The following is a 10,875-nucleotide window of genomic DNA, read 5'->3' as shown; positions in this document are numbered from 1 at the left end:
CCTCCCTGACAGCCCCCCTCCACCCCGCCTTGGGCCACAGCCCACTCCCACCCCTCCCAGGCTCCTCCACGCCGAGGGGAGAGCCAGGGCCTGGGCACCGACCTGGGTGACCTTCTCAGTGACATTGTGGGTCCGCTCCTTGATCTTGGGTGCTATGATCTCCCGGTCGCTGGCGGGCGAAGCCAGGAAGGGGTCGCCCTTGAGGTCCACGAAGTTGAGGGTGATCTGGGGAATCTTGCTGATAGTGCGGCAACGCGCCAGGTCCGAGTCCGACGTGGAATTCTGCCGGCCGCTGCGCAGGGGGTGCACGGCCCCTGGGTGGAGGGAGGGGCGTCAGGGCAGCGGGCGCGGTCCCCCACCTCCCCCACCCCCCCGGGGCGGGAGCCAGGCCAGGGGGGTCCGTGTGTCCTCCTAGTCTGCTCAGGAGACAGGGGCGGAGTCACTGAGAAACAAGCCAGGCCAGACTCCTCCCCACTTGAAGGACACACACCATGACCAAGCCCTGAGATAACTAACGGGAGGAGGAAGAGCCACTGGGACTGGCCAGAGGACCAGGTGGGGGCCTTCACAGCCCTTCAGACTCCCTGGTGGCCATCCCGGCTCAGGAGCCATCCCAAAAGGGCAAGTGGCAGGCTCCAGGAGCCCACAAAGGCTCCGAGTATGCGAGAATGTAAAGGGACGAATGGACATTTAACGGAGTAAAAGGCTACTTAATGGGATTCAGTGAATGTTGAATGGGATTTGCATCTCCCAGAACCAGAGCACAGGGCCCAGAACTGGAGGACGGGGCAAGAGGGAGGAAGCCGAGGTCCTGCGCCGGGCGGGGCAGGCCTGGCGGGGGAGGAAGGGCGACCTCACCGGTGCTGGCGTGGCGCGGAGGGGCCAGCGTGCCAGCGCGCATGGCCTCGATGTCGTCGGCCGACGAGGCGCGGCGCACGCTGGCGCAGCTCTCCCGGGAGCGCGTCCGGGCCAGGCTGCAGCTGGAGCCCGAGACGTCGGGGTTGAGGCTGAGCGCGCGAGGCGACGACGGCGGCTGCGGGCCGGGCGCGCGAGCGGGCGGGGAGCTGGGGCCCACCAGCGCCCGCCGCTCCTCCGCCGGCCCGAGCCCCGCCACGTGGTTGTCCATGGCCGTCACGTCGTCCAGGGCCAGCGACTCGCTGCTAGGTGCCGCAGGCGTCAGGTCCACGTCCACGACCACAGCCCCCGGGGCACCCGCGCCTCCGGAGCCGCCCGGCCGCACCGACGACTCGCGGGCGGTCAAGGCCAGCAGGGCAGGCAGCTTCAGGCGGAAGGTCTTGGCACGACCTGCGGGGAATCGGGGAGGTGTGTGGCCGCTGGGCCGCAGGCAGGCCGGGGAGCTGGAGTCCCTGTCACCCAGCGGAGGAGGGACGGGAAGTGGGGGCCCCCGACAGCAGGCATCCCTCCACACCCGCTTCCACTGCATAGAACGCAAGTCGCAAAAAAATTCTAGTATACGATGTTACCTAAGGCGCTGATAATAACAAAGTACTATTTTTTGAGCCACATATCACGAGGGGCTCTACACACACCATGGGTGGCCCTCACAGCTGTGCTGGCGGGTTTTATTATTATTCCACTCGCAGACATGAGGAAATGTGGGCATGAGTGAGTCGTGTGACCTGCTGGAGGCCGCGCAGTACACGTGGGGCCTCCTCCGCATGGGGGTGTGATGCTGGCCCTCCTGCCATACCCTGCCACCTTGCAGATGGCCCCGTACAGCAGGTAGGGCCAGCATTAACGCTGCCACTTTAGAGCTTGAGAAACCACAAAGTGGAAACTTTTGGCATGACTCAGAGGGACAAATTAAAATTAAACCAGAAGCCATCATGGGGGAATGGGGGTGTCTGAGCCTTTGGGTCATGGGGAGATGAGGTGAGGCCGCCACGTCTCCAGCCACAGGGAGCTTTCCCCTCAGCAATCCCAGGCCGCAGTGGGGAGCTGGCCAGTCCAGGGACAAGAACCAGGAGCGAACTTTCACAGAGAGACAGTTGAGCCCCTGAGAGGCAGAGAGAGCAGCTCCCAGACCACTTGGGAAGGGTGAACCCCCAGCCCTGGGGCTAGGGAGAGGACCACTCCCAGGGGATGCTGTGGTGAGAACCCAAGCAGGTAAAGTTAAGACACCGGGTGCGATCCTGCCCCAAGGACCTGTGAACTTGGGCTCAACCTGTCACTACCCTGAGTGGGGACAAGGCTGGGCCACATCCTCGGTGTTCTCTCCCCAACCTCTGAAGGGACCCCAATCACACATACCTTCCTGCAGGGCAATTACCCTCATGGCTCCAGGGGCGGGGGGCCTGGCGTTCCAACACCACCCTGAGGGCCTGGCTGCACTTACCTGGGGCCAGCCAGCCGGTGGGGGGGCCGCGGTGATTGGTGTCGAGGGCCGAGGGCCCCACCATGTCCTTCTCCATCACGACCTCGAAGTTGAGGATAAACATGATGACCGCCCCATCCTCGTTCTTCACGGGCACCACGTCCACCAGGCACAGGAAGCAGCTCCCTGCGGAGCGGGGGACACGGCCACTGTGGCACCAAGGCCTCTCGGTGGGCACAGCAGAAACCTGAAAGGGCCTGTCCCCTTCGGCTTCCCCCCAGGGCCCTACACACAGCTTCCTCCCCTCCGCCTCCTCCCACCGTGTGCCCGCCAGACAGCCTCCACCCTCCATCTGCCCGCTCCGGCTTGCTGCTGGCGAGGCTTCCCTGTCTCTCCACTTGTCTTGTTCCTCAAACCCTCTCCCCCGTGCACATTTCCCTCACGCTGGCTGATGCTCCTTCCACCCTGCACCTTGTCATCTCATTTTCCCTAGCCTCTCGATTTCCCTGCTTCCCTCCTGTAAGGCAGTGTGGCATGGTGGTTAAGCCTGCAGACATCAGGCCCAGGGCCTCTGGCTTCAGATCCCATTTACGCATTATTCTTAAACGACTTAACCTCCCTGTGCCTCATTTCCCTCCTCTACAAAACAAGAACGATAATAGTTCCTTTCTCGTGAGTCGTAATGATCGAATAAGTCAACACATGCAAAGCCCATAGGGAAATGCACATAGGGCATGCACTGAACGCCACGCGCGGGCTGGCCGCTCCTCCCTGGCCGCGTCCCTGCTCCCTCTGCCGTCGGCCCCAGCCGCGGTCAGGCCACAGCGAGCTACGTGCGGAAGTCGAGAGCGGACGTTTCAGAACCTTTACAGCAGTCTGGCATCGCCACGACTCCCAAGCACGTGACTCTGTGTTTCACAAAGATACTGGTCCAGACACATTAGAAAGAAAGAAGTGATCCTTCGCCAGACACTCAAGAAGCTTCTAGATCTTTGATCTCTGTCTCTCCTTGTCTTTATCTCCCACTCTGTCTGTCTGTCTGGCCACCAGAGCCCATGTCCCAGGTGAGGCCGGTCCGCCAGGCCAATTGCGCTCCGACCACCTCTGCTCCCCGTTCAGCGCGTGGCCCCTCACGCTCCTTCCTGCTGATTTCCAGGAGACCCTGACGCACGTTCTAACACCATGTTCCTCCTCTATGGACCCTGGGGGACCAGGCATGTCCGTCGTGTCCCTCCTTCTGGGGCAGAGGCTTCTTTCTGGTCTCACTGCCCCTGCTCATCTGTCTTCTCTAAACCACAGGGGCCTAACTCTCCAGGGAGCAGGGAGCAGGCACTGACCACTAGGGTTAGTGACGGGGTGATGCTGACGGTGAGGAGCGCCCAGGAATGGAGGGGCGGAGAGCAAGTGGGGGTGGCAAACCAAGTCAAAGGAGAGGCCAGCGATCTGGAGGGGCTCTGGGCGGTGTCTGATGCCTGCCACCAGTCCTAGGGGGCTGAGCCCTGGGGAGTGTGACAGCCACTTTAGCAAGGGCCCGAGCAGGCCAGGTACGGAGGGCCCGATTCCTGCAGAGCAGCCCCTCTACCAGCTGAGGGAGCTGGACCGGGGAGGGGCTGACCAGGAATCCTCCGCCCGCCCAAAGCCCTTCCACTCACCGCATCCCAGGCCCTCACAGCTCGGCCCTCAGGACCTGAGCTGGAGGGCTTTATCTGGGTCTCCCTCCAGCAGCTGCTCCTGTCCCTTGACCTCCGGCCTCTGACATGGCCCAGCTGAAGCACGGCTGTGGTGTTGGAAGCTGCAGGGGGCCGGGCCCAGCTGGAGACCGTTTGGCACCCAGACAGCCCGCCTAGAGTTTATGTCCTAATATGGTGATGGCCGGCAGCGGCCTGAGCAGGGACTGGCCCTCATCGGGACTAAAGAGAGGCCACAGACCAAGAAACCTTAGCCCTGGAGACCCCCAACACCCACCCCGGGACCCCAGTGTTCTAGGCTTCTGCTCCTCGTTCCTCACCAGGAAACTCATCCCAGAGAAGTCGAGTCCGGAACCCGGAGAAGCCCAGCCCTTCGGGACGGCGGGGATTCTGCCCCCGACAGTCTCGAGATTCTGAACTTGAGGCCTCAGCGCCCTGCCCGCTCCATCCAGTCTTCTCAGCTGGAGAGGCCAAAACTGCGTTATGCTGCCCAGACGGCGTAGGACCCTGGCACCCCACCCTCTGCCAGGCCGCGGACCCTCCGGAGAGAAGCCCCTCACAGCTCGGGCTCGTCCCTGCCCTGAGACACACAGTCAGTCACGTGCAGAGTCCCCTTGGCCCTCTCCCTTAGTGACAGTCAAGGAATTTTTCCTTTCAAATAACCCTGTCAAAGCTCAGCTTATGCCAAAAATGTGTCCTGGAGCCCTGCCTGATGGCTGTGGGGGTGGGGGGGGGGACTCCAGCTGCTATTTTCAAGGGGACGTAGAAGGAAGGAAAGCGGATGGCGGGAACCAGCCAGGACTCTGAGGCTCTGCCTCCCACCACCCAGCTGGATCGGCTGGGGCTTCTGTGAGCTGCCACATCACCCACCCCGAGCCTTCCAGCCAGACCTGCCGGGGACCCCATCCACCACTGGCCGGGATGATGGTGGGGTGAGGATCCCCGAGGGCAGCTGAAGGTCAGCCAGGCCAGGGGTGGGGCACAGGGACAGCAGGAGCTGGGCATCAGCGCAGAGCAAACTCCCGCCCGCCCGCGGGAGAGGTGTTGGGAGTCAGCTGCTGAGTCGCTTCTAGGCGCCCTGGGCCAGCCCCTGCACACGCGGCAGCGCGAGCACCCCGCCAGTGCAGGTCCGCCCCTGCTGGCCCCAGGACCCTGCCCATTACTCTGCTCCTCTTCTCCCTCTGACCATGCCCCGCGCCCGGTGTGGCTCCCCGAGGAGCAGAGGCTCCTTCGCTGGCGCTGGGCGAGGCTGCAGTTCCCCGGGGAGCCACTCCGTGGCAGGCACAGCCCACACTCTGGAGGCAGCCAGCTCCCAGCCGAGCTCGGAGAGTATGGGAGGGGTGGAGAGGAGCAGGAGGACCCATCAACGTTCCCCACGCCCCTGCACTGCCCACGGAAAGGCTGCGTGGTTCCCGACATGAAGGGGGCGGGTCGGAGTCAGGTGGCCTTTGCTCGTTGTGTCAGAATGACCTTGGGCAAGTCACCTCCCCTCCCCAAGCCCCAGGGTGCTTATCTGCAACATGGGAGAGGTCATGCCCACCCCATGAGGGCTGGAGGGATGAATGACATATGTAAAGCAGGCGCTGGGCCAAGGGGAGGTCCTGATAACGGGAGCAAGAGGAGCTGGAGAGGCCCCGGGCCACCTGGCTGGCTGATGCGAAGAACATTCCACTCACACCTCAACCCCCAGTCTCAGCTGAGGACACCTGGCTCTGGGTGGGGAGGCTGGGTGCCCAGACTGTGCCCGCCTCCTGGGGCAGGGGCAGCCTGGCCCTGTGAGGATGGAGAGAGGAAAGGAGATGCAGTCGTACATTGATAGAGGTCAAGGGGCTCACCGCAGGTCACTGGGAGGGCAGAGGAGGGGGCCGCGGGACAGGCCCTGGCGGAGAACCAGGCCTGGACATCTTCCGGGTGCAGCAGGCCGGGGTCCTCCCGACCCCAGGGAAATGCCTTCGTTCATCGGAGCGCTGTGCTGGCTTGCTTTCGTCTGCTGCCCACCTACACCTGGGAGCCCATCCCTGCCCAGCACCCCAACCCGTCCAAGGGCCCCACCCATTGTCCCAGCTGACTCTCTGCCTCTGGACACCCCTGGCCTCAGCTGGACACTCGGCTTTAGCGGGGGCAGGCCTTATCGATCAGGGCAGCACAGGCTGGGGGGCAGGGGGCAGGCTGGCAGGGGCCCCGAGTGTCCTTGGGCAACCCCCCAGGTCAGAGCCTCTGTGTGCAAACTAGGTGTCATCACGGCGCCTTTGGGGGTGGCTCTTCCTCCCACGAGCATTCACTGAGCACACGCATGTGAGGCATCCAGGACACCATGGACAACACAGCCCGACACGTGTCCTCGCTGTGACGCCCAGTCCACAGGACCCCAGAGCCCGGGAGAGATGGAGGGAGAGAGAATAACCCAGGCAGGGAGGGAACCCCGAGAGCCGAGCTGAGCTGCCCAACCCAACCATCAGGCGGCCTGAGCAATCGCTGCGTGACTGTGGGCAGGTCATCCACCTCTCTGAGCTTCGGACTCCCTAGGGGTACTGCCAGGATGAGTGATTCCTGCCCCGGGTGCCAGATGAGATGACAGATGGCCTTGTGGAAGCATCGAGAGCTGTAACGAGGCAGGGTGCCGGGGCCCTGCAGGGAAGGTGACCTCGGGGAGGCTGCCGTTCTAGCCGCGGTTACCTCCCTGCCTTACCCCCAACAGGAGGAGCTGGGCCCAAAGTCACGCTGAGGGCAGGAGGCTGGGGCCCCAGTCGGCCCTGTCCGCCCCCAGGCAGAGAGCCTGTCGCTGAGCAGCCCTGGGCTGTGCAGTGTCAGGTTATATTTAGCCTGGTGGCGGCGACAGGAAGATGCAGAAGTTGCTGCTCCTGGACGGGGGCCACCATGTCACTAACAGTGCTCTCATGGGCAGCCAGGGGCCTAGGGAAGCCAGGGACATTGCAGGCCCAGGGGACAGAGTGGGGAAGCCTGAGAGAGGCCAGCCTGTGAATGAGTGAGTGCATGAGTGTGTGTGTGTGTGTGTGCAGTGTGTGTGTGAGGAAGACAGAGAGAGACCATCCTCTGCCCCACACCGGCATCCGTGGGGAATACTCACTGCTGGGCAAGTGTTGGGAGCTGCGATCTAGACCCCAACTCACACAGAAGGGTGTCTGCAGATAGACCCTCCACGACCCGCCCAGCCTGACACCTTCCCAGGGACCTAGAGGACAGCACGGAGGGCCTCAGGGGCCTACGCATGGCCACCCAGACCCCCACCAAACCCACGGCGACAGCCTCAGTAGAAAAGCTCCTTCTAGAAAAGCTCTGGGGCTCAGCCCAGGCCTACGCCAGTCTGCGGGGTGCCACTCAACCTGGGCTACGTGGGAGGCACCAGCCCTGCTCCCCAGAGGCTCTGGGAAGGTGAAGCAAGGCCGTGCTTATGCGGGAAAGCCGCTCTCACCCCCGCTCCAGGAGGCCTCCGCACTTCACCTTTCTCCTCCGACTTCCTGGAGTCTTCCTGCCCCGAGAATCCTTCAGGTCCCCTGTTCCCGATCACAGGAGGCCCTGCGGCCCCCCTCCCGGCCAGGCCTCCCATCTCTGCACACGCAGACACGCTGAGTCCCGAGGAGGCTGGCCTCAGCACCCCCTCCAGTGCACCCCAGCTTCAACCAGTCCTCCAGCTCCCCACGCCGCCCGCTTCCCTCCAAGTCCTCCCCAAGATTTTCTTCACCGCTCCATCCAGCCTCCATGGACATTTCTCGTGGAGAACTCTTTTAAAACTATATCCCTAATTGAGGAGATAATTGTACGCAGGCTTCTGGAGTGAGCTTCCGCCCTCCCCACAGAGTGACAGCCCTGAGGCCAGGGTCGAGCTGGCTTCACGGGAGATGCTGGGTAAGCAGTGTCTGAGGACCGATCCCGGACTGGAGGCAGTGACCTGCGCTAACGCCAGGCCTGTGTGGACAGGGCCGTCACCGCACCCTCTAAGCTCCCTTTCGCGTCCGGGGACACCGCCAGCCCTTTCCCAACAGAGTCGGCCCCTTTCGAACCCATCCTGACTCTGGACAGCTGTCGGGACCACCGTGGGAAGTAGGGTGGTGCCTCCCGCTGAAGCACTGTGAAATCCTGCAGCAGTCAGCGTGGAATACAGGTGTGTTTCTGGGCCTCACACCTCCGCCAGCCGCTTCGCCGTGACCTCTACGCAGCCGCCATCCACCGAGAGACAACCTGGGGGCCCTGCCCTCCTTCAGGCCTCTGTAAGCTTCTAGAACTGTGCCCCATCCTGGCTCCCAGCATACCCCAGAATGCCTAGGGGTCCCTCAAGAATGTCCCACCCCAATTCCAGCTCTCCCTCGGTCACCCAATCTGTGGCAGCTTCTCAATCATTAAACCGAGAGGACTCGGCCACCTCGCAGCACACGGGGACACCCCAAGAAAGACGCACGCGAAAGCCTACTGAAAAGTCTGAGGGAACATTCGAGCATCAAAACATACGACAATGACCCAAACTTAAACAGAGAAAACGGACACTGAGTGCAGATGATAGGATCATCTCCTTAGAGAACCGACAAAATCAACAGATAAACTATTAAAACTCATGAGACAGTTCAGCGAAGCTGCCCGATACAAAATCAGCCCACGAACCTGGACAGCCTTTCTCCCACCAACACGAAGTTATTAGAACAGGCAGTCGAAAAGAAGACCTCTTTCGTAACAGCAAAGAAATGATAAAATGTCTAGGAATTGACCAAGAATGTACAAGGTCTCTATAGGGAAATAAAACAAAACGGAACTTTAAACTAATAAAAAATACAGAAATGATCTGATAAACGGAAGGACAATCCATGCTCTTGCATGGGAAAATTTTATAAGGATATCCATTCTCCCCAAATTTGTATATAAAACCAACTTAATTCCCATCAAGATTCTAGTGGGGGTTTTCTTCCCAGGAACTCGATAAAAGTTCTCTGAAGTTTATAAAGAAAAGTAAAAGGTCCACAAACACTTATGTTGACCTTTAGAACAAAGAATAAAGAGAGAAGATTTGCCTTTCTAGATAATAAGACATACTAAATGCGATAGTTTTTTGGGGGGTTTTTTTTTTGGTTTTTGTTTTTTTTTAATGTGGTTTCGATGCAAGAACAGACAAACAAATATTTGGAACAGAACAGAGAGCTCAAAGACAGACCCGTGGATATATATGGGAAATGAAGCGGTGACACAACGGCCCCAGAAATCAATGGAAAAGAACAGGCTGTTTACTAGATGTGTTGGGAAAATTGGCTCAGTACACGGAAAAGAAAACACAACTTGATCCCTACTTGATACCACACATTGAGGTAGGCTCAGAATGGATTAAAGACCCAACTGAGAAAAAGATAAAACAATTCGGTTAATAGAAGAAACTATTGACCTTCGCACGCTCAAGATGGGGAAAAACTTCTTCAACAAAACTTTGAAGGCGTAAAACTAAAAATCGAACCATGTTATTTGTATCAAAATTAAGTATCTTTGTCGGATAAATTTAACAGATGACTGAATGGGAGAAGATCTCTGCAATATCCTGATTCAACAGGAATTAATATCCAGAATATACATACTGAATGTTTAACTGTATGTGTTTGTATTTCTAGAATACACAGGCAACTCCTGCAGACCATCGGGAACAAAAGACAGCGGCTTCAATAGAAAAGTGAGCAGAGGATGAGAGCAGGTGATTCGGTGAAAGTCAACCCGAGAGGCTGTCCAGCCTGGGAGACGGCTGCTCTGCCTCACAGGAAATCAAAGAAATGCAAATTCAAGCAGCAAGATATCACTTTCACCTATTAGACTGGCAAAAAGTAGAAAGGTGGGGAATGCCAGGCGTGGCAGAGACGTGGGGGGAACGGGAATTTCACGTTCTGTGCAGGTGGGTGATGATGGTTGCAGCCGTGCTAGAACACAGTCGGACAGTACTTAGGTGAATGAAGGGTGCACAGACCCTGTGATCCAGCAATGCACCCCCCCCGGGGATGCATCCCAAAGACACCTTCGCATGAGCCAGAGGGGCCATGGGTGAAGATTTCACGGCAGCATTATTTCTGGAGATGCTCTGTCACCTGATTTTCGGGAGAAAATGAGATGGGTACATCAATAGAACAGGAAGCTACAGACCAGATGTCAAGTAACAGCCTGAATGGACTTAAAGGCAAACTCTTGTGTAAGAAAAGTCAACACCGGAATACAATACATACTACATATCGTTTACATAAATTAAACCTACATGCATCCAGACAAAATACACATTTTGCAAAGAACTCATGCAAGCAACACATTCACAGGAAGTACATTTGAATGGTCGCCTCAGGGGAGGGTAATGGGACTACAGAGTGAGATGAAAGAAAAAGGAAAAAAAAAATCGAGTGAAAGAAAAAGCAAAAAACAATAGCACAAATGTGGTTTCCATGATTTAGAGAAAAAGGCAAAATAGAGACCTTCAGAAGCCTGGGGGCAGTGGGGGGCAGTGGGGGGCAGTGTGCAGTTGGCAGCAGGGGAGAGAGAGAAGCAGGTGGGGCACAGGGCAAGGGGGAGCTCTATACGAGACAAAAATGCTGAGGCCTTGGGTCGCCTCGCTTCTCACGGTTGGCCAGGACCTGCTCTTGGTCACAGATGACACCCCGTCTAATGGCCAGCAGAATGAGCCTCCACACTTGACTCTGCCTTTTGGCATCTGTCACCTGATTTTCGGCACCTCTCCCTCCAATACCTGGCAGGGCAGGTGTTGGATCCCACTTAGCCAATGAGAAATTGCAGCTCTGGAGACCGAGCTAAAATCCATCCACGTTTCCTGGGAACCTGAGCCCATCGTGCCCCCAAAGGGCCCTCTGGGGCAAGACAGCC

The 10,875-nt window shown here is 58.7% G+C and overlaps 1 protein-coding gene across 2 annotated transcripts in view; it reads right to left on the bottom strand.

Moving 5' to 3' along the window:
• Positions 1-10,875, bottom strand: part of KCNH2 (potassium voltage-gated channel subfamily H member 2) — a 31,752-nt gene that overhangs the window by 11,778 nt on the left and 9,099 nt on the right. For both annotated transcript variants that reach the window (XM_039861227.1, XM_039861226.1), the window contains exons 3-5: positions 2,357-2,521; positions 859-1,305; positions 103-314 (exon numbers count right to left, since the gene is read on the bottom strand). In XM_039861227.1, coding sequence (XP_039717161.1) covers positions 103-314; positions 859-1,305; positions 2,357-2,521 — 824 coding nt within the window. The remainder of the gene's footprint in view (positions 1-102; positions 315-858; positions 1,306-2,356; positions 2,522-10,875) is intronic.

The sequence above is a fragment of the Pteropus medius genome, unplaced genomic scaffold, assembly GCF_902729225.1.
Source record: "Pteropus medius unplaced genomic scaffold, Ma_sr-lr_union100, whole genome shotgun sequence".
Taxonomy (NCBI): Eukaryota; Metazoa; Chordata; class Mammalia; order Chiroptera; family Pteropodidae; genus Pteropus; species Pteropus medius.
This window is presented reverse-complemented; position numbering and strand designations above follow the sequence as displayed.